This window comes from Chlorocebus sabaeus, chromosome 23 (assembly GCF_047675955.1).
Source record: "Chlorocebus sabaeus isolate Y175 chromosome 23, mChlSab1.0.hap1, whole genome shotgun sequence".
NCBI lineage: Eukaryota > Metazoa > Chordata > Mammalia > Primates > Cercopithecidae > Chlorocebus > Chlorocebus sabaeus.
Window position 1 is genome coordinate 1,805,791 of NC_132926.1, and position 23,625 is coordinate 1,829,415.

Here is a 23,625-nt window from a genome sequence, read left to right on the forward strand (position 1 = left end):
CTCTAGGAGGAGAGGGAAACAGGGCTACATGCCCAGAAAAATTATCAGGCTGGCCTTGGACCCTTCCCTCAAGGCACTCATACCCCCGCTCTTTATTGAGAAAATGCAGTGGGGTGGAGGCAGACATCTCGCTCCGGCCCCTCCAGGGTCAGCGGGAGTGCTACCTGTGCAGGAAACCACCCGTGAGTGCGGCAGGCCTGGGGGAGGTGGGAGAAGCTACAGCCGGCAGATCCTGCTGTGCAGGAATGTGGCTGAGCCTGGGGATGCCAGAACTTCTGGGATTTTTCCCCCAAGGAAACGAGGATTTTAAAGTGAACCCTCAGAATTTTAAAAACTCAAATATTTTTACAACACAGTGTGGGTCCAGTAAAGCACGGGCTGGACTGTTCTTTGCGACCTCTTTGTACCTAAAGCCAGTTGAGGCTGCCTGGAATCATTTCTGGAACGAAGCGTTCATCATCCCCATGGGACATGAACCCCAAAGCCTGGTTGATACCATAGTAGCACACAGGGGAGAGCGCGCTGCACGGTCCGGCTGGTGGCTGCCAGTCACTGAATGAGGGAGGTGTATCTCCTCGGTTCCCATTGTAGCAGCCGCTGCCCTAGACATCCCTGGTGCTAATCCCCAGTTCCACTGTAGCAGACGTCAGTGCTAATCACCATAAACAATGTGTGCTTAACAGAAGTCTTGAGGCCTGGAGTTTGCTGAGAGTTCTCAAGCCTTGAAATCATCTCTCTTCACATCTGACGTGAACTTCCTTCCCAATAGCATTTCTCTTCTAACTTCTTTTTCAGAATTTGTTGTCATCCACAATGGGATCATCACAAATTACAAAGATCTGAGGAAATTTCTGGTAAGATGCTTCCCCCAGGTGATGTCTCAATCTGGTGGGATTGGTCTCCCCAGAAACTTTACAACCAGCTCATTCCCTTGCGGAAACCAGTGTGGGAACTGAGCCTCACACTCAGCCACGTCACTGTGTTGAGCAGGAACCTCTGCCTCGGCTGAGCCAGGCCCTGCAGATCGCGTTTGAGGAGATAACAGGGCATTAGCGTTTATCTCAAGGGCCACTGCAGATTCCCAGAATCAAAATAACAGGAACTTTGTTTTATTAAACTGTCTGCGTATGTAACACAGCGACTTGTATACCAGCAGAGTTGGGGCAGAAAGTTAGAGGTGAATGTCTAAAGTTTGAAAGGCTTTGTGGTGTTAGTTGGGATGTGGGTGGATTTGACTCAACGTATTTTATCATTTTGACTGCTGTTATTTTGCAATGTCCAGATTAGTGGCAAGGGCGAGCTTCTGAGGTGGGGTGATCTCAGGGCCTCCCGGAGTGACTCAGAAGTATTTGGCTGTGTGATGCTGGCAAACATTTTTCGTCCCTTCCCAGTTTTCCTTGTTCTCGATTTAAGTCACTCCAAGGGCAGATCACCAGGGAGGAGAGGGAGTTGGCCAGGCAGGCATTGTGCAATGACCAATCTGTCACGCTGTACCGACTGCATATTCCAGGAAAGCAAAGGCTACGAGTTTGAGTCAGAAACAGATACAGAGACCATCGCCAAGCTGATTAAATATGTGTTCGACAACAGAGAAACTGAGGACATTACGTTTTCAACACTGGTTGAGAGAGTCATTCAGCAGTTGGTGAGTTACAAATCCCATCTGACTCATTCCTTCGTTCTTTCATTAAAAACATTTTTTTTCAAGCAGCAAGTGCCAAGGAATCCTTCATTTTTTGTAAACCCTTATTAGACAAACTTGCACAAAGTCCTGAGGATAAAGGACAGCTCATGTACAGTGCCTCACCTCAGGATGTGACACTCTTGTAGAACTGGAAGACGCTCTGTGGTTTGGGAAGTCAACATCAAATAGAAAGTGACGTGCTTCACTGTGACCCTTCTGAAATTGTGCCTGGCATTAGAATCCGTGGCTTTTTATGATGCCCACATGAGCTTGGTGGTGGTGTGCAGGGAGGGTTGTGGGTGCAGAGAGGGTTGTGGTACCAAGGGAGGAGGTGTTTTTAGTTTTTTTATTTTGAGACAGAGTCTCAGTCTGTTGCACAGGCTGGAGTGCAGTGGTGTGATCTCGGCTCACTGCAACCGCCGCCTCCCAGGTTCAAGCCATTCTCCGGCCTCAGCCTCCGGCGTGGCTGAGACTGCAGGCACACGCCACCACACCTGGCTAATTTTTGTATTTTTAGTAGAGATGGGGTTTCACTCTGTTGACCAGGCTGGTCTTGAACTCCTGACTTCAAGTGATCCACCTGCCTTGGCCTCCCAAAATGTTGGGATTTACAGGTGCGAGCCACCGTGCCTGGCCTGTTTTTGTGATAGGCGGTATCAGAGCATGTCTGTATGCGGAACGGAATGGCCCAAAAGAGGGAGAGAGAGAGAGAGAGATTGGGGACATTGCAGAGGACAGGGCCCAGGGAGCAGAAGTCCCTGAGAAGGGAGCACACACTGGGAGTATTGTCCAAGGGGAGGCCCTTACACGGAGGAGGAGGTGGAGCAGACACAGGCCCATGTGGGGCGAGGGAGGACGAGAGGGGTCCAGGCCTCTCAGAGTCCATCCTCTCAGACAGCAGTGCCACCCAATAGCTCCTCCAGGGCTGAGGCCGCCTGGACACTGGCTCAGAGTCCAGAACATCTGTCAGGCACCACCCTGTAGTTTAAAATGTATCATTCTTGAGCAGGTGTTTTCAGAGTCTGATTTAGAAAGTAAGTCTACAGTTGAAACGCTTTTTGTCCTCTAATTCCCGTTATTGGAGGTCCATCATTTAGAGGACGTGTTTATAAATAACAGCCCATCCCACATTTGATGTGCTGGATAATGTGCAGTGACCAGTTAGGTATTACAGCATGCTTTCTTCTTTTCCGTTTTTATTTTGAAATTTCAGAAATACCTCGCTCATAATGACACTTTTAAACTTAAGACTTTTCCTACCTGGGACAGTACAGGGCTCTTTCTGGCAGAGAATGAGCGGTGTTTTTCTGTTCAGTCCTATTTTGTGGTTGACAGAAGCACCAGGGTCTGCCTGAAGCCCCCTGGTTTGTGGCGGTTTGAAAGCCCTGCTGAGGCCTGGGGACGCCGACTCAGGTTCGTCTGGTCTTGTAGCTGAGTTGGCAACCTGGACCCAACACGCTGACCACACAGGCCTGGGGCTGCCCGTGGCTCCCACACTTGGAGGATTTCATGTGGAAATTCAGATTTGCAGCTGGTTATACATAACTGAGCTCTGCTAGGGTTGTGGTAAGTTAGTACAGGATGGTCAGGACGTAGGGGAGGAATTTACACCAAGAATTTAAGTCGGAAAACCATCTGGATTCTTGTGTTAGGAGAACTGGATTCTAGTTCTGACTTTGCACAAACTCACCAGCTGAGGCCCAGAGGGCGAGTGACAGTCATATTCACGGAAATGAAAATAGCAGTAACGATAATAACAACCTGTCCTCTCGCGTCTCTGTATGCCAGGCTCAGTGCACTGGCTTATCATCACAGAAGCCACGCCAGGTGGCACTGTTGTCACTTCCTTCACAGATGAGGAAAATGGGACTAAAGAAGGCTAAAGGGCTAGCCCAGTTAAGGGATGGAGCCAGGACTTGAACCCAGGCCCTACTGTGTGTTGAACGAAAGTGCAGTTCACAGGGGCTGAGTAGGTGCTGTCCCTGGGCAGGGCAGGGCAGCCTGGCCCCAGCTGTCATCTCCTGTGACTCTCACTGCCCCTGTCCGCCCAGCTGGCACCCCTGCCAGGCTCCCTGTGGGCCTGGACAAGCATGCTGCACGTTACTCACCGTGGAATTCACACTTCCGGTTCGTGGTACTTCCCGTGGCCCCGTCTGTTTTGCTTTTCCTCGTGATGTCACCCCAGATGTGCTGTTCTGCCCTCAGCTCCCTGATGGACCCCAGAAACCTCCTGCCATGAAGAGGGGCCCAGGGGGACCCATCTCAGCTGTGGGCAGGCCGCAGAGCGTGGCTGCTAGAACGAGTTGACTCTCACTGTTTGTTTGTGTGTTTTCAGGAAGGTGCGTTCGCGTTGGTTTTCAAGAGCATCCATTACCCAGGAGAAGCTGTTGCCACACGGTGAGGCGGAACACACTGGCATTTCCCATAAGAAAGAAATGAAATAAAATCACTTAGCTGGAGGGAGAAGGGAGAAGTAGGGCCTCTGGCATGCTGGAAGGCGCTTGTGGTATCTACAGGACAACTGTGGTTCAGCCCCGGGGACCGCGTTCCCCCCCCACCCATGGCTGGTGGTGCTACACTTCTGAATTTAAAAAAAAAGAAACCTGAAAGTTGGATTTGTATTTGAAGTCTCCACAGATTTTTAGAGGTGGGCAACGGATTCCACTTATAAATACATTTGTACAAACGGGGCAGAGCCAGGTTTTGTGGGGCTTGAAGCCTGTACAATATGGGGTCCCCCTTTAAGAAAAAGCGTGCAAAGTTACGAACATGAAACTAGGGAGCAAAGTGAATATGGATTTAGATCCAGTACAGAAGAGGCCTTGAAGGCCCAGAGCTCAAGCTTCACCTTCACAAAGGAGCATCCCAGGAATCAGCCCAGAGAGCCTGGTTGCCCCCATGTGTCCCTCTGTTACGTGGGCCCCCAGTGCTGCACGGATTTACAGAAACAGATTAAGTGCCATCCTGTTTGTATTCAGATGGGTTGATCATCCATCCGTCCGTCCATCCATCCATCCATCCAACTGTGCAGCTAATACTTGCTGTGCACTTACTGTGTGCTGGGCCCTGGGGACTTAGTGGCATCGGACCTGGTCCTGCCTTGCAGGGCTGAACAGTTGTGCAGGAGGGCAGAGAAGGGCAGAGGATGGTGATGCTCTATGCCGGACCCCAGCACAGGACATCACCTCACCTGGCAGGGGGCAGTGGCAGGTAGCCCCAGGCAGGGGACTGCCTGGGTCAGGCAGGCTAGGTAAGAGGAACCAGCATGAGCACAGGCAAGGGGCCCAGAGGGAGTGGGACCTCCAAGGATCCCCGTTGGCAAGGTGGGGCATGGTGCAAGGCACTGGTGGGACGGAGGCGCTCCAGGCTCAGTGTGTGTTTACTGACACCTGCTGTGTACCAGGCACGGGAGATAGTGGTGAGCAAGGTGGTAATGGACACCGCTCCAGGGCCTCAAAGGCTGCGGGGAGTGGAGAGGCAGACAGAGGCCGGCTCTAAATGGCCTCAGTGCCCTGTGGGCTGCGGACTTCATCTGAAACCCAGGAGAGCCGTCTAGAATGAACCTGTGGCCTGGGAGACTGGGCCGGCGAGGGTGAGGCTGGCTCTCCCAGACTGGCATAGTATCTCAGCAGGAAACAACAGGAGTTTATCATCATTTTTTAAACCTTTTCTAAGACTGGAACTAATTTGCCATTTGGAATTTAATTCCTTCAATTTATAAAATTATAAAATACCAGTTGGTTCGTATCAAATTTAGAAGCCCTTTTTAAAATCCAATTTTATCATGATTTACTATTTTAATGAACTCCGAAGAAGGCAGCGTGAAGAAGCAATAAAGCTTTATTTTTCAAAATTGCCTGTAGCCGAGGGCTCTGTAACCTCCAGGACAATCTTCGGGTTGTCTTGGGATAATTATGTCTCAAAGTCTAGAGAAACAGCAGAGCTCAGTCTATAGCAATAAAATTTGGTGGAGTCATTTGCCAAGAAAATTAGATAACCACCTACTTTCTCACTGCCATTATTATAAACTATTTATGCTAGTTCCCCACTGGCCCCAGAACTATGTCTCAGATTTGCTTTAGACAATAAATGATTGAAATATTCAAAGTGTTCATAGCATCTTCCTCAAAGCCCCAGACTTTGTCCCCCGCTTTGAGAAGTCCTAAGTGGGATCGAAACAGGCCAATGTGACTGGAAAACAAGGTCTGTGATTGTTGAAGAAAAATTTAGGAACTACATTGAGTCAGGTTAACGGATGATGGATGTATGTGGGCTGGATTCAGGCGGATGAGCAAGCACTTCATTAGTTCATTGATCTACGTTAGCAAGAAATCGCCTAAGGTGAGATGTTACCGGATTGTATTCTAATTCATGTGTTTGCAACAGCTCTCTTAAATTGTCTTATTACAGTGTTTGTGCTTTTTTCTTATCAGTAAATTAATGTCTAGAGGGGAAAAGGTACACATCCTTTAGTAACTACTGCAATTTTAGCTGCCTGGTTTCTAAGAACTGCAGGTTTAGAGCGTATGCATTACCAGAGTGAGCCACTTATTTCCGTGCACACCCATGGTAAATTTTATTTGCATGTTGTAATTTATAAGAATGAGCAAAGGATGAGATTTTGGAAGCAGGATGTCATTTAAATCATGAGATCTTTTTGTTTATTTATTTATTTATTTAGACATGGAGTCTCGCTCTGTCCCCAGGCTGGAGTGCAGTGGCGCGATCTTGGTTCACTGCAACCTCTGCCTCCCGGGTTCAAGTGATTCTCTTGTCTCAACCTCCCAAGTAACTGGAATTACAGGTGCCTGCCACCATGCCCGGCTAATTTTTGTATTTTTAGTAGAGACAGGGTTCCATTATGTTGGCCAGGCTGGTCTCGAACTCCTGATCTCGTGATCCGCCCACCTTGGCCCCCCAAAGTGCTGGGATTACAGGTGTGAGCCACCGCGCCCGGCCAAATCGTGAGCTCTTAATCACATTCACCCCTAGAAGCTGTGAATCAGAAGGAAATATCTTACAGCTCTTTCCTAAAGATCCCCTGCCGAGTGCTCAGAGAGTTGGCTCCAGTTGCTGAGACAGTGACGCCGGGACCGGAGGCCTGAGTGAGGGCCCCTCACATTGGCCAGCTGCAGACTCTGAGATTTTGCCTGTGACAGTCATTGTCCCCTTTATGATGAAGTCTACGTGGTACAGGGTGACGATTCTAAACTTCATCTGTGGAGTGTGACTTAGGCAGAGACAACCACCCAAGAAATCGCCTTATGTCACCTACAAAGTAGAGAATATACAAAAGTCAGTCCGACCAGTGCCCACTAATGCCAGAGAACTGGGCTGGGGAAGGGAAGGAACAACAGGGGGTCTTTGGGCAGATGGTGGGTGCAGAGCCCTCTTGTTAGAGGGATGTGCTGCGGCCTTGGCTGGGTGGAGACCCAGAGTGCCCCGTGGCCCACCAGCGCCTCGTCCGCTGCTGAACGCTCAGCCTCTGCCATCTAACCGTGTGGGTTGGTCACACGTGGGGACTCGACTGGACTGGAGGAGGCCCGGCCTAGGAGGGTGGGAGTGGGACAGGTTACCAGGCTTACTGGGCAGGAGGGTGATGCCAAGTTAGGGACCTGAGACTCAGGAGCTGGCCTTTCCATCCTGTGGGACCTAAACAGGACCCTCCGCCCCGGGAAAGGGCTGGATTTGGGGATCCTACCTCCGATGCTGGGCAGACACCCAGCTCTGGGTGTCAAAGGCAGTGGGTAATGGGATGCCTCCTTCTCCCTACAGGAGAGGCAGCCCCCTTCTCATCGGAGTCCGGAGCAAATACAAGCTCTCCACAGAACAGATCCCCATCTTATACAGGACGTGTAAGTTTCTCAAGAAGTACTGGAACGGCGCAGCTGCTGCCTGGCGTCGCAGGACTCGGCAGCTGCCCTGGCACGGGGCACGGTCAGCTCCCCTCTGAGGCAAAGAAGCCCCACTCTGAGCCAGACCCAACAGGCGCACGGCTCCAGGTCTAAAAGGTTTTTGTGCAACTGAGACTTGGCTCCATTTTTTAAAGCTTTTTATTATGGACGTGAATTTATCATGATTTTGTATATTGTCAAACATACACAGAAGTGCCGTTGTATGACAGCAACTGGGCTTTGATTTGAGTGCTGCTTTGATTTGTTTTTGTTTGCATTCCTCTCACACTGTAGCCATTTAAATGCTTCTGCAGTGGTACTGTGCTATTTGGGGATCTTTTACGCGATTTGGCTGACACAGCCAAAGCTAAAAATCGCAAATTTCTCCCACACATTTTCAGAGGGGAAATTGGTTCCTTGCTGCATGTTATGCAAACAAAACATCCCAGTGGGATTTGCAACCCATTCCTCCGTTTGCTAGGCACTCTGGAGAATGTGAAGAATATCTGTAAGACCCGGATGAAGAGGCTGGACAGCTCCGCCTGCCTGCACGCTGTGGGCGACAAGGCCGTGGAGTTCTTCTTTGCTTCTGATGCGAGGTAACTGAGCCTTCTTCTCTTCCCTTCCTGGGATTATGTAATCAAAGAATGCCTGTCTAAATACTGCCGGCTCTTACTCATCCTTCCATGTGAGCTGTCGTGGCTCAGCACGTCGCAGGGCCAAAGAGTTCAGCCTTCCCTGGCCCTGGGCCTGGAGTCCTTGTCCTAGGAGCACCTGCATGACTGTTAGGCAGCCCTGGTGGCCAAAGGCCAGACGCACTGGTGGGCACAATGCTTCGAGCCTGCACCAAATGAATGGGTTAGTTGCCAATGTTGTAAAATTTGGAGATTTCACAGAAAAATCTGAATCTCTAGCTTCTCTGGAAGAACTACCGATCTGGGCACGCCGTGCGGCCCCCTCTCGGGTGGCAGGTGTCTGGACCTGCTCAGAGGCTGCCCCCTTTACATGAGACAGGGTGTCTAGACCTCGGTCCCTCCCATGCCCTCCCTGCCTCTGCCTGGGTTGAGACCATTTGTGAAAGACGGAGCGAAGACATAGGGAGTTTTTCAATGGATTCTGAAGTCCATGCTCTCATCAATCCACCAAATAACGATTTTGAAATTTGAGAAATTCTGCTTTATACTCATTTCAGGAAAAAAAAAAGTTATACACACAGGCACACAGAGAGAGCGAGAGAGAGAGAGAGAGAGAACCAAAGCACTTTCCTGCCATTTGAAGTAGAAAAAACCTCTAGAATGACCTCTGGTACCTTCTTCAAAGACCCAAAGGCTTGGGCCTTTGTTATGTTTCCATTCTTGATGGGTTTTCTCTTTCCCGACCAGCATCTAATAGGGCCGTGCTGTGAGACAGGGAGGACACCAGGTCAGATCTCCTGGGAAACCGGAGTGACAGGGAGGCAAGGCCTGGTGAAACGTGCAGCCAGCATCGTACCTAACGCGGAGGTTGGGGCAGCGTTCCCAAATGGTGCTCCTTAGAACACGCCGAGAGTACCAGCGAGACGCTGGTGTTATTTCAGTGATTCTAAAACACAGAGAATTGTAGATTTTGGCATTGTACCATTAGAATTTGTTGAAGCTTTTATTTCTTAGAAGTTTGTCAAATAATTGTGATCTTAGCGATAAATAGTAACTTATATTCAATGAAATACGATAGATGTTTCTTTTTTTATTTTTATTTATTTATTTATTTTGTCTCTCTGTGTCGCCCAGACTGGAGTGCAGGGGCACAGTCTCGGCTCACTGCAACCTGTGCCTCTGGGTTCAAGCGATTCTCCTGCCTCAGTCTCCCGAGTAGCTGGGACTACAGGCGCCCCCCTACCACGCCCAGCTAATTTTTTGTATTCTTAGTAGAGACAGGGTTTCACCGTGTTAGCCAGGATGGTCTTGATCTCCTGACCTCGTGATCCACCCGCCTCGGCCTCCCAAAGCGCTGGGATTACAGGCGTGAGCCAGCATGCCCTGCCAGATGTTTCTTTTTTTTAAAAAAAAAAAAAAAGGCGTGAATGCCTGAAAGGAGAGGAAATAATTATTTGTAGGGAATACTATCTATTATACATTTTTAAATCCAGCCAAAAGGCTGTTAGAACTGATAGTACTAGCAGCTGGGAGTAAAGGTGTGGAAATCCTGTATCCTGGCGTTAGCCACTAAGCTGTATCTGGTTCGAGTGGGACCATGTCCACCCTGTTCTCAGGTGTCACCTCACGTGACCAGGCACGAGGCAGTCAGCAAACGTTAGGTGAACCAAAAAAGCAATACTATTCACCATAGCTGGAAAAAAAAATGCTTTAATTAAATTCCTTAGAGTAAATTTTAACAAAAATACTCCAGAACGTATTTGGAGAAAACTACAGAAATTTACCATGAGGAAGTAAGAGATTTGAATATAGGAAGAGATTCCACATTCCTCAGTAGGAAGGCTTAATATTCTCATCTTATTTTTTTATTATTATTTTTTTTGAGACAGGTTCTCATTAAGTTGCCCAGGTTGTCCTCAAACTAACTCCTGCTCTCAAGGGATCCTCCTGCCTCAACTTCCAGAGTAGCTATTTTCAAAAATTAATGCACTCAACATTTAAAATTAATTTAATGATTACGAGTTGTTTTTAAAAGATATTGACTCTCCCCCAAATTAATCTGTGAATTCTGTGTTGTAATTAAGACCCTCCAGATTCTTTTTTTTTTTTTTCCTTATTTTTTTTTAAGATGGAATCTTGCTCTGTCACCCTGGCTGGAGTGCAGTGGCACAATCTTGGCTCACTGCAAGCTCCGCCTCCCGGATTCACACCATTCTCCTGCCTCAGTCTCCCGAGTTGCTGGGACTACAGGCGCCCACCACCATGCCCGGCTAATTTTTTGTATTTTTAGTAGAGACGGGGTTTCACCATGTTAGCCAGGATGGTCTCAATCTGCTGACCTCGTCATCCGCCCGCCTCGGCCTCCCGAAGTGCTGGGATTACAGGTGTGAGCCACCGCACCCGGCTCGACCCTCCAGATTCTTTTATTTGTTTATACCTTTGGAACTTCAGGAAGTGATTCTGTCACGTGTAGGGTAGAGACAAGAAAGACAACATATGCTGAGAAAGAGGAATGGGAGCCGGGCGCGGTGGCTCACGCCTGTAATCCCAGCACTTTGGGAGGCCGAGGCGGGCGGATCACAAGGTCAGGAGATCGAGATCATGGTGAAACCCCGTCTCTACTAAAAATAGAAAAAATTAGCCGGGCACAGTGGCGGGCGCCTGTAGTCCCAGCTACTCGGGAGGCTGAGGCAGGAGAATGGCGTGAACCCGGGAGGCGGAGCTTGCAGTGAGCCGAGATTGCGCCACTGCACTCCAGCCTGGGCCACAGAGCGAGACTCCGTCTCAAAAAAAGGAAAAAAAAAAAAAAAAAAAGAAAGAGGAATGGGGGGTGGCCCTCCCAGATGTGAGCACGCTGTCCAGCTTTTGGACAATGGTGGCCAGTGTGTGCAGGGCACGGTATGAGGGCCTTGCCAGGATCCCATTCAATAATCACAACCGACCTCTGGGGAACGCACAACTCTTTCCTGTTTACAGAGGCGGAACCTGAGACAGGAACTCCAGGGGGTGATGGATGTTGCCCACGGGCACAGGACTGGCAAGAGACAGAGGCCCCGAGTGCACCTCAGGCCTAACTCATGGGTCAGTGGTCTTAATGACTAGATTACATTACTACACATTTTGGAAATAAAATAATTATATTTATTTATTTATTTATTTATTTATTTATTTTATTTATTTATTTTTTTTTGAGACGGAGTCTCGCTCTGTCTCCCAGGCTGGAGTGCAGTGGCCGGATCTCAGCTCACTGCAAGCTCCGCCTCCCGGGTTTACGCCATTCTCCTGCCTCAGCCTCCCGAGTAGCTGGGACTACAGGCACCCGCCACCTCGCCCGGCTAATTTTTTGTATTTTTTTTTAGTAGAGACGGGGTTTCACCGTGTTCGCCAGGATGGTCTCGATCTCCTGACCTCGTGATCCGCCCGTCTCGGCCTCCCAAAGTGCTGGGATTACAGGCTTGAGCCACTGCGCCCGGCAAAATAATTATATTTAAACAAACATATGTACTTGCACACATAAATTTAAACACACATGCATCATGCATTGTTGGTTGATTAATGCTGCAATGTAAGCAGTGTTGATCTCTTGGAGATAGGATGGGGCCATTTTTACTTCTTGTCACTCCATATTTCTACTTTTTATACAAAAAAAGTATACTTTTATTATACTTTTATACAGAGTTTTGTATAAAACTATACTTTTATGCAAAACTCTATACATTTATACAAAGTATGCAAAGTTATTTGTATACTTTTATACAAAGTATGCAAAGTTATTTGTATATGCAAAGTTTTGTCTAAAATACTTTTTCCAGTACAGTGGCTTGCCATCCTTCTTTCTGTTTCTTCCCTAGGATCTGGCTGGATATACCTCTCTTAGAGCCTTAGACCTTGATAGTTTCCCTCCTTACCTTTGCACCAGGAGTTAAGTGTTCATTTTCAGGCATTCACATGTGGGTATGGCTCTTGATAGAGTAAGAGTGGTATTTTGTGTTCTTTTTTTATCTTTTTTTTGAGACGGAGTCTTGCTCTGTTACCCAGGCTGGAGGGCAGTGGCGCAATCTCAGCCCACTGAAACCTCCATCTCCTGGGTTCAAGTGATTCTCCTGCCTCCCTAGTAGCTGGGATTACAGGCGCATGCCACCACACCCAGCTAATTTTGTATTTTTAGTAGAGACAGGGTTTCGCCTTGTTGGCCAGGCTGGTCTCAAACTCCTGACCTCAGGTGATCCGCCTGCCTCGGCCTCCCAAAGTGCTGGGATTACAGGTGTGAGCCAGGGCACCCAGCCAAGAGTGTTTTCTCCAGTAATCCTTCAAGCCCGACCTGATGGTTTATACCACAACTATATACCATTAATTACCTTTCTTTTTCATTTAGCAACTTTTCAAACTTAAAATTATTTAAAAAGACACTTTGTATTATAATCTTAAGGGGAAAAATCATTATTCCTTTCCATACAGAGAAAATTATAAAAATAAACACAATGATCCTATGTTTCTTTGGTAAGCATAGCCTGTAGATTACTTTTAGGGTTCCTTTGTGTACATGTATGCGCCTGTGTAAGAAACTAGGTCTTGGTTGGGCGCAGTGGCTCACGCCTGTAATCCCAGCACTTTGGGAGGCCGAGGCGGGCGGATCACGAGGTCAGGAGATCAAGATCATCCTGGCTAACACAGTGAAACCCTGTCTCTACTAAAAAAGACAAAAAAATTAGCCGGGCATGGTGGTAGGCACCTGTAGTCCCAACTACTCGGGAGGCTGAGGCAGGAGAATGGCGTGAACCTGGGAGGCGGAGGTTACAGTGAGCCGAGATCGCGCTACTGCACTCCAGCCTGGGCGACAGAGCGAGACTCCGTCTCAAAAGAAAAAACAAAAAGGAAACTAGGTCTTTTGTCCTGATGAGTTTCCCGTTGTCTGGGATTTGCTGAGTGCACCCCCTGGTGTTATTTACCATCTTCCTCTGTTTCCCTGTACACTGGAGTTTACGAGTGTTAAAAGCTCAATCTTATTCAGGTTTGATTTTTTTTGGCAAGAATACATAGTTGGTGGTGTGTCCTTCCATCAGGAGGCAGACAACGTCTCACTAGCTCTCTTTTTGTGCTGAGAGCCATCAGGGGTTTGAGTGTTGCCAGGCTTATCATTCCATGATAAAGCTTCGTCCAGCTTTTCACCTTCTGGTTTCAACAGCAATGGATGGTCCTTGATTAGAGCTATTAATAATTAGGAGTTCATAAATTGATTATTCTAATTCTATTATTTCTTTGTTACTAGCTGTGTCACTTCTTAGAGAAACTTGCCTTCATACAGTGTGTGGTTGTCCTGAAAGACACATTGTCTAGAAAGGCAAGATGAATACTTTATTCTTTCCCTTCACGACTCAGAATAATGTGTTGGTTCTCGAGTATCCTGCAGAGGTGACATTGTTTGGATCCTGATTTGAAGAAACCAGTTATAAAAAGACAGCCATGAGATTACTGGAGAAATGGGAACATGCTGAATATTTGATGATATAAAGGAACAACTATTAATTTTAGATATGATTACGGTATTATAGTAGGTTAAAATAGTTTTAGAGCTAAAGTATTTACAGAAGAAATGATATAATGTCTGGGACTGGCATCAAAATAATTCCGTCGGGACGGGAGGGAAGAGTGGAGAAGAGGAAGATTCACCTGCAAATCAGTGTTTTCCGTGTGGTGTCTCTGTCCCTCCTGAAATGCCAACGATGTGGCCCCCACGCTTGGGAACCGGCAGGGGCTGCTGCCTCGTAACTGCTCAGGGCAGGGCCTGATAATGCCTGTTTCCCTTCCCCCAGCGCCATCATAGAGCACACCAACCGGGTCATCTTCCTGGAGGACGACGACATTGCCGCAGCGGCTGATGGGAAACTCTCCATTCACCGGGTCAAGCGCTCGGCCAGTGATGACCCATCTCGAGCCATCCAGACCTTGCAGATGGAACTGCAGCAAATCATGAAAGGCAGGTGTCCTCTAGAGCCCGTGTGTGGCAGCCTCGGGAGCCGGCGCATCTGGTGGAGCTCCTGACGCTCTGCCTGGCCCTAGTAGAGGCCACAGGCCTCCTGCCCTCCGTGGCCACCAGGGCGGGGCTGCAGGTAGCCTGTGGCTTGCACAGGTGAGGGGATGTGGGGAGGCTGGCCTGGTGCCTCCAAGCGGGGGCTCCTGTCTGCAGCCAGGCGCCAGGTCCTCCCTACTGGAACTGAGCCCAGTGTGTCCACTGCCTTCCTTCACCGACTCCGGGGATCACATTCCCACCCTCAGGCATCATTTCTCCTCTGGGTGGAAGTCTGCAGGTCTGCAGTAAATGGGGGGTTGGGGGTACACCACCTTCCTATAAGCAGAGCCTCTCTGTCTGTGCCCGCTTCCATCCCCCTACAACCTCTGCCCCACAGGGCAGCCTAAGCAAACTTGTAAGAACCTGATTCAGCCCCCGTGATCCTCCCGCGGCTCAAGGCCCTCAGTGGTTTCCTGCTGTTGTTAGAATAAAATCCACACTCCCTGCCGCAGCCCACAAACCCCCACACTCCCGCCAGAGCTAAAGCCTGGCCCCACCACACCCAACCCTCTGTCCCACCGTGCCCCGCCACCGCCCCTGCGTTCGCTGTTCTTCTCGTAGGACTGGTTCCTTTCATTGCCTCCAGCTGCCCTGAAATGTCACCCCTCAGAGAGTGCTTCTCTGCTCCTGTGTCTGCCATGGTCCTTCCCCAACCCCTCCCCTACGGTGGCCACCCCTCAATCCCCCCACTTGCTTCGTTTGCTTGTCGCACACGTGCCAGGTCATGGGCGACAGGCTGGGAGCACTGGCGTGTTGGCGTCATGAGTGTGCGTATCCCCGAGAACATGGCCTGCCCCACCTGTGGGCACCTCCAGAGCATCAGGTGTAGCTGCTGCATCAGGGGCTTGAACACCTGCAGCCCCACTGTCCCGTCAGCACCATCCAGACCCGCTCAAACCAGAGCCCCGGGAATGCCTGTGTGGCTGGGAAGCTTTTTATTCCGGAAACTAGGAGGGTGTTTGTTAAAAGGAAAATTGCCTGTTGCTTTGGGCTTAGCTGTACTTTCCTAGCTGGGTGGCTTTTTGGGAGGGAAGCACTTTACTTGCTTTTGGCCTTGCTAAGGGAGCATGGCCCAAAGAGACCAGCCAGGCCATTTGTTACTTGCATGTCTGGGGCAAATCCCTCCCTCCCTCAAGCTGCAGGGTCCGATGTGTAAATTGGAGAGAGCCCTGGTCCCTGACCTGCTTCCATCCGATGGTAGCGAGTGTCAGGCAGGATAATCCCTGGGGATGCCTTTGGGAGTCTGCAGTAAACTTTACAGGAGCTTCTATCGCTACTGCAGAATGAAACGCAGTGAAATATAATGAAATTAAAACTGACCAGATGTTTATTTGACCAGGTAACTTCAGCGCATTTATGCAGAAGGAGATCTTCGAGCAGCCAGAGTCCGTTTTCAATACTATGAGAGGTCGGGTGAATTTTGAGACCAACACAGGTAATTCCTGCACTCGGTGGGGAGGCTCCGCCTGTGCCTAGTCTCAGGGAATGCGGTGACTGTGTCAACTCAGCGTTAACACCCTGCCGTGTGCCCTGCAGTGCTCCTGGGGGGCCTGAAGGACCACTTGAAGGAGATCCGACGATGCCGAAGGCTCATCGTGATTGGCTGTGGGACCAGCTACCACGCTGCCGTGGCTGTAAGTGGGACACATGCGTGTGGGGAAATCCACAGCAGTCTAGGACCAGACGCTGGCCCTCCGTCTTATCACTCATTTGGCCTCTGAATGTGGGTGAGCCTTCGGACCCATTCCCATGAGCTAGCGTGAGAAATGACACGGAGCCCTTGTATCTTCAAGGTGGCCTGTGGGTGACCGAAGCCCCCTCGCCTCCTGGACAGTGAGGTTCCGTGTCACACACTGAGCCTAGAAGCCCAGCGGCCCCACGCCCCTGTCATGCCTGTGACTGACTTTAGTCTCCATGCTTGTTGGCTTCAGACGCGGCAAGTTTTGGAGGAACTGACCGAGCTTCCTGTGATGGTTGAACTTGCCAGCGATTTTCTGGACAGGAACACACCTGTGTTCAGGGATGATGTTTGCTTTTTCATCAGCCAGTCAGGTAAGGGACACAGGCAGTGTGGCCAGCCTTGCGTCAGGTCAGCTCGGGGCTCTCTCCTCTTCTCCATCATTCAATTAATTCCTCTGCATGGCTACCCTGTGCTGCGAACCTGCTCTTGCAGCGGTCATTTAACCCTTAGAGCCGCGGATTGCTGTCACCATTGTACGGGGAGGGCAAGAGATGTCTAAGGCCATGCAGCCAGGGGATGACAGAGCTGGGACTGGGCTGGAAATGACGCACATTCGTTTTTCCCCTGCCCCATGGCTTCTCCCTCTTCTTGCCTATCCAAGACTTCAAGGACCACTTACCAAGGTGCCCATAAATGTTTGCTGATTTATGTTAATAGAAAAAAACATCTCCTTTAACATTCTGTTAGGTTGAGAGGAGGAGGACCTCTCAACGTGGAGGACCCAGTATGGGCTCTGTGCCCAAGTGTCCAAGCCGTGGCCTGTGGCTTGCAGTGCCCATGCTGCCCAGCAGGGGAAGGTGTGGGGAGACGGTGCTCCCTTTTAGGACCAAGGAAGGTCCCCTGAGCTAAGTGCACCCCGTCCGGTGCCCTCCCAACACTTGACATGTGCTCCAGCGGCCTCAGGGAGGTGATCCAGGGCCATAGGCTTGGAGTCTCCTTGAGCTCGTGGAGGATTTTTGAAATGTTTTAATTGTGGATAATTCCAAACCTTTATAAAAGTAGAGTTTTCATATAATGAATATCGCAGCCTCATCCAGCCCATCTTGTGCCGGTCAGACACACTTATATTAACCCCTCTTCTCCATGGGGTTACTTGGATGCCAATCCCAGGCATCATGATATTCATCCACATAAATACTTCAGGTTGTGTGATTAAAACGATAAAAGAAAAACATATAACCACAGTGTTACTACCACAACTAAAATACTAATTGTAATGCTCCATCGTCTACTGGGACTTTTAGTACTGCTGCCATTGTCAGTTTTAAATACCATTTCCATTGTGTTGACAAGCGAAGAAAAACCAGTACAGATGCACCGACCATCCGGCCCCCCACCTTATGACCCAGGACCTGCCGTCACATTCACCTTTGGGTTTATGATCCCACCAGAGCCTGAAACTATTTTATAAATTGGTGGGAGACATTGACACAAGAACAGAGGTGGACCTAATATGAAAATAATGCAGTGGCAGCTTCCGAAATTCTGTATGTATAGAAGTCAGCCCTTTAATGAGATTGGAAAAACACTATCAAACCCTGGGGCGTGGGTGACAAAAGATAGAACCCTGTTTCCCCCACCCTCGCCGCAGTACCCCGTGACACTCCAGTGCCATAACCCAGGGCTCTAAAGAGAGAAAAAAACAGAGGAGAATTGGGCCGCCTAGTACCGGACGGCCCCTGCCTGCCCTGCAAAGCTGGGACAGACACAGCGAAGAGCCGTGGCCCTGCAGACAGAACAGCCTCCTGACTCTTGAGGATTTCAACAGTTTTGATTTTATAGTCTGGCTTATGCTGTAATTTAATTTGAGTTCGTTAGGACTTACAAACATAGGGAGTTTGTGCTGGTTTATGCATGAAGCTGTTTAGCTTTATTCTAAAAACAATTTGAGTCCACACTGAGAGACTTGCAAGAAGTGTCCTTTCAAACAATCTAGTGAGAAACACCACCTGGGGACATTCCTGCTTTTCAAATGTTAAATCTGTTCCATCTCAGCACGTTCTGAATACGACAGCTTATTCAGCTGCAGAACGGCGCCGGGAGCCAGGCCCACCTGTCGCCAGCTGTATGGCTTTGATCAGAGCACCAGTTTCCTCCTGTCATGAGCCCTCATCCTCACGAGGAAAACGGAGATGATGGTCCTCACGGGGTTGTCACGAGATTTAAATGAAAAAGTGCTTGCCACATACATAGTAACAAATCTTGAATATAAGAATCAACCAAAAAGGCTGTTGCGTGCGTTTTCCTTTCCGAACACCTGCTGGCTGTGTCTTAGGCACCGATTTCCGTGTCAGAGCCGAGGTGAAGGAGGAGGGGGTTTGGGGTAGGGCTGAGGCTGGCGGAGCGCGGCGCTGAGAGGTCCCCTGTGCGGCAGGCGAGACCGCGGACACCCTCCTGGCACTGCGCTACTGCAAGGACCGCGGAGCCCTGACCGTGGGCATCACCAACACCGTGGGCAGCTCCATCTCTCGAGAGACCGACTGCGGCGTCCACATCAACGCAGGGCCGGAGGTCGGCGTGGCAAGCACCAAGGTAGGAGCCACGGGCGCCCCTCCCGGGGAGAGCCTGGCCAGGCAGGTGCACCGGAGGCCGCAAGGCCCCGGAGGCCGCTCTCCTTCGGCCTGGACATGCTGGGCAATTGCGCCCTGCTCTGCCCGCACCACCGCCTTTCTTTCCCCTTCCCACCTCACCCCTTCTCCCCCGTCCCTTCCTTTCCCCTCCCCTCTTGGGTTCCCATCTCTTCATTTAGTCTCATTTTATTCCCATGTTCCTGTGTTTCGTTCATGTCGTCTTGTGGCTCTTTGAGCACCTTGGAGACCCTTATTTTAAAGCCCTTTAGGCCTGACGCGGGGCTCCCACCTGGAATCCCAGCACTGTGGGAAGCCGAGGCTGGAGCATCCCTTGAGCCCAGGAGTTCCAGACCGCCCCGGGCAACCCCATCCCTTCAAAAGTAAAACTTAGGCCAGGTGCGGTGACTCACGCCTGTAATCCCAGCACTTTGGGAGGCCTACACGGGCGGATCACCTGAGGTTGGGAGTTTGAGACCAGCCTGGCCAACATGGTGAAACCCCATCTGTACTAAAAATACAAAAATAACCTGTAATCCCAGCTACTCGGGAGGCTGAGGCAGGAGAATCGCTTGAACCTGGGAGGTGGAGGTTGCAGTGAGCCGAGATCATGCCACTGCACTGCAGCCTGGGTGACAGGGCAAGACTTTGTCTCAAAAACCAAATATAAATAAATAAGTAAAACCTAAAAATTAACAGGGCAGGGTGGTGGCACCTGTAAATTAACTGGGCAGGGTGGTGGCGCCTGTAGTCCCAGTTACTCAGGAGGCTGAGGTGGGAGAATCAGTTGAGGAGGTAGAGGCTGCAGTGAGCCATGATCTTGCCACTGCACTCTGGCGTGAGCAACAGAGTAGACCCTGTCTCAAAAAGTAAAATAAAGTTGACTTAAAAGTGAAAATAAGGTCCTTGCCACCTCCTTCTTTGTGCACAGGCTTATACCAGTCAGTTCATCTCTCTGGTGATGTTTGGTTTGATGATGTCTGAAGACCGAATTTCACTACAAAACAGGAGGCAAGAGATCATCCGTGGCTTGAGATCTTTACCTGGTATGTTCTAGAATTCAGCTTTCTATGTTTTCAGATCTTGTGGACTGTTGCTGGCCACTCTCTGTTGATTTTCGCCTGTACAGGATGTTGTTCATTTCTCCCTCCTCCTAAAACTTTCTAGCCACCCCAGCTCCCTCCTGGAGCCCTTGCTGCCTCTGTCCTCATCCTGCTTGGCCCCTGCCCCGACCCAGCGCTGCCTCCCTGGTCCTCAGTGGTGCTCAGCTCTTTCTCACCACAGGGCCTTTGCACTGGCTGTTTCCTCTGCTGAACCATCTTCCTCCTGCTCTGCATACAGCCGACAGCTTCTCATCTCCAAAACCTCAGCTCAGTGTCACCTCCTGAGACCCTCCCTGGCCACGCTAACAGAAGCCCCAACCCCAGCACTCTGTGAAACATTAGCCGGTTTACTTTCTTTATAACACACCTCATGACCGGAGGTCATTCCCTGTTAACTGTTGACTGGCCTGTCTCCCCCAGCTAACATGTCAGCTCCGCGAACACACAGCCCTGTCTGCCAGAGCCGCCGCTGGATAGCTGGTGTCCAGCACAGGCAGGCATACAGTAGGTGCTCAGTAAGTACCCGAGGAAGAGCAAATGGCCTCGGGCCCTTCCTATGCCAGGCACTCCTTGGCAACTCCACCACACTTTCTCCGTTTGCTGGGCAGCAGCACAGTCCCAGCTGTTGTAGCTGGTGAGGTACAGTGTCTGTTGCACTAAATCATGACCTTCTTGGGGACCACGGCCTCCCTTTTCTTCATTCATCCACCACACATACATTAAGAACCAGTGCCATGCCCTGCCCCGCGTGCCATCCCTGCCCTGCCAAGATAAGCAGCGGCTCACGTCCTTCAGTCACTCACATGCCAGAGTAGGAGAGAGACCTCTGTGCAGGCCTGAGAGGTGGAGATGAGTCGAGCCTTGCCCCAGGCTGGTGTGGAGTGCTCACTGCGGACAGGACGTCACGGGGCTTCGGGGGGGGCCCTCCCAGAGACAGAGTGGGCACTGGAGCCTCCCTGGGAGCCGGGGCCAAACCCCAGAGCAGGCAGTGGGGGAAGGGCCACCATAGAGAATGGTCAATTCCAGGCCCTCGGGGCCTGACACTGGCCGAGACCACATGCTGAAGGTTTATTTCTGAGAAAGGCATTCTTCCTTTAAGCCAGGTCAGAACCCGGGAGGCGGACTCAGTTCTGACGTCTGAGTCAGCGGTTCTCCAGATGTGGTCTGCAGGTCCTGGGTGTCTACAAAGCCCTTTAAGCAAAACTGTTCACATAGTAATACAGCAATATATTTTTTATAGCAAATCTTTTTTTTTTTTTTTTTTTTTTTGCCTGTGTCCACATTTGCAAAGGCAGTGGTGGCTGTGCCTGGCACCCAGCACACTAGAAGGCCTACTGGTCATTGTGTCCTTCACCAGCACACAGCCAGTTTCCCTTGAGAATAGCCTTGACATCCAGGCGCGGTGGCTCACACCTGTAATCCCAGCACTTTGGGAGCCCTAGGCAGGCAGATCATGAGGTCAGGAGATCGAGACCATCCTGGCTAACACAGTGAAACCCTGTCTCTACTAAAAATACAAAAAATGAGCCAGGCATGGTGGCAGGCGCCTGTAGTCCCAGCTACTGGGGAGGCTGAGGCAGGAGAATGGCTGAACCCGGGAGGCGGAGCTTGCAGTGAACCGAGATTGCGCCCCTGCACTCCAGCCTGGGCGACGAGCGAGACTCTGTCTCAAAAAAAAAAAAAAAAAAAAAGGACTGTCTTTGATGAGGTGGTAAAAATTATTAGTCTGTAAATTGCAACTCTTTTTAGTATTCTTTATAATGAAATGGAGAGTATGCATAAAGCCTTTCTACTGAGGGCGGGTGCAGTGGCTCATGCCTGTAACCCCAGCACTTTGGGAGGCCAAGGCGGGCAGATCGCCTGAGGTCAGGAGTTCGAAACCAGCCTGACCAACACAGTGAAACCCCATCTCTACTAAAAATACAAAAAAATGAGCCGGGCGTGGTGGTGGGTGCCTGTAGTCCCACCTACTGGGGAGGCTGAGGCAGGAGAATGGCGTGAACCCAGGAGGCGGAGCTTGCAGTGAGCCGAGATCGTGCCCCTGCACTCCAGCCTGGGTGACGAGCAAGACTCTGTCTCAAAAAAAAAAAAGAAGAACGTCCTTGATGAGGTGGTAAAAATTATTAGTCTGTAAATTGCAACTCTTTTTAGTATTCTTTATAATGAAATGGAGAGTATGCATAAAGCCTTTCTACTGAGGCCGGGTGCGGTGGCTCACACCTGTAACCCCAGCACTTTGGGAGGCCAAGGTGGGCAGATCAGCTGAGGTCAGGAGTTCAAGACCAGCCTGACCAACACAGTGAAACCCCATCTCTACCAAAGATAGCCAGGCGTGGAGGTGCGTGCCTTTAATCCCAGCTACTTGGGAGGCTGAGTCAGGAGAATTACTTGAACCCGGGAAGTGGAGGTTGCAATGAGCTGAGACCGCACCATTGCACTCCAGTCTGGGCAATAAGAGCAAAACTCCATCTGGCGGGGGAAGGCCTTTCTGCTATACAGTGAAGAATGGTGCTTGTCTCAAGAGAAGCAGCCATGCCATTGAATAGCAAGCTGATGCTGGTGTTCGGCAGACATTTTCTCGAAATGAACGATCAGCGGACGCACCAGTAGAAGCGACCCACGGTATGTGTTGCCAGTGATAAGCTTTGAGCTCCCAAGCAAAACTCTGAGTGTTAGAAAACACCTCTGTTACCATGAGCTTGACTAGTTCCCAACATTTAAAGACTTCTCTAGGGCCGGGCACGGAGGCTTATGCCTGTAATCCCAGCGCTTTGGGAGGCCGAGGTGGGTGGATCACAAGGTCAGGAGTTCAAGACCAGCCTATCCAAGATGGTGAAACCCTGTCTCTACTAAAAATACAAAAAAAAAAATTAGCTGGGCGCGGTGGCGGGCACCTGTAATCCCAGCTACTCAGAAGGCTGAGGCAGGAGAATCACCTGAAACTGGGCAGCAGAGGTTGCACTGAGCCAAGATCACGCCACTGCACCCCAGGCTGGATGACAGAGTGAGACTGTCTCAAAAAAAAAAAGAAAAAAAGACTTCTCTGATAAGATCAAGGTGACTTCAACAAGGTGATTTTTTAAAAAATTTATAATAAAATGTGTCCATTTTAAGAAGATTTACATACCTTTGTGGCCAGTTCATGATGTCACGAAATTATGCACTTGTAAATGTTCCATTTAAAAGCACAAGACAGAACAATAAATTTTAACATAACAAAGTAGAAAAAGTTTGTTGATAGGATTTCAGATTCTATATCGGCACCTACCCTTTCAAGAGCCTACTGTTTCTCAAGTTCGATGTACTGCGGTGTCAAAGAACAACATTCACAATTATTTGAAAAATAATTTAAATACTCCTTGCTTTTCCAACTACAAATCTGTATTTGTAGGCTGAATTTTATTTTTATACTTCAACCAATCTGTGTATCGCCACAGATTGAATGTGAAAGCAGATATGAGAGTCAACAATCTTTTATTAAAAAAACAGACACTAAAAAGTTTTGCAAGAACAAAAAACAGTACCACTCTTCTCACTAATTCTTGTTGAAAATGTAGTAATGTAATAGATTTAGTGTTGTTATTTTTAAGTGAATATTTTTAAATTTCTCATTGTTATTTCCTTCCTTCCCTTTTTTTTTTTTCTGACAGTCTGGCTCTGTCGCCCAGGCTGGAGTGCAGTGGCACAATCTCAGCTCACTGCAAGCTCCGCCTCCTGGGTTCCCGCCATTCTCCGCTCAGCCTCCCAAGTAACTGCTACTACAGGTGCCCACCACCACGCCTGGCTAATTTTTTGTATTTTTAGTAGAGACGAGGTTTCACCGTGTTAATCAGGATGGTCTCTATCTCCTGACCTCATGATCTGCCCGCCTCGGCCTCCCAAGGTGCTGGGATTACAGGCGTGAGCCACCACGCCCGGCCCTCAGTGTTAT

General features: G+C 49.7%; 1 protein-coding gene across 1 annotated transcript in view; it reads left to right on the forward strand.

Moving 5' to 3' along the window:
• Positions 1-23,625, forward strand: part of GFPT2 (glutamine-fructose-6-phosphate transaminase 2) — a 54,075-nt gene that overhangs the window by 21,147 nt on the left and 9,303 nt on the right. Inside the window, exons 5-15 of the mRNA XM_037992755.2 lie at positions 796-854; positions 1,511-1,645; positions 4,020-4,081; positions 7,460-7,539; positions 8,060-8,177; positions 14,027-14,190; positions 15,623-15,718; positions 15,820-15,917; positions 16,215-16,335; positions 18,399-18,556; positions 19,523-19,637. Coding sequence (XP_037848683.1) covers positions 796-854; positions 1,511-1,645; positions 4,020-4,081; positions 7,460-7,539; positions 8,060-8,177; positions 14,027-14,190; positions 15,623-15,718; positions 15,820-15,917; positions 16,215-16,335; positions 18,399-18,556; positions 19,523-19,637 — 1,206 coding nt within the window. The remainder of the gene's footprint in view (positions 1-795; positions 855-1,510; positions 1,646-4,019; positions 4,082-7,459; positions 7,540-8,059; positions 8,178-14,026; positions 14,191-15,622; positions 15,719-15,819; positions 15,918-16,214; positions 16,336-18,398; positions 18,557-19,522; positions 19,638-23,625) is intronic.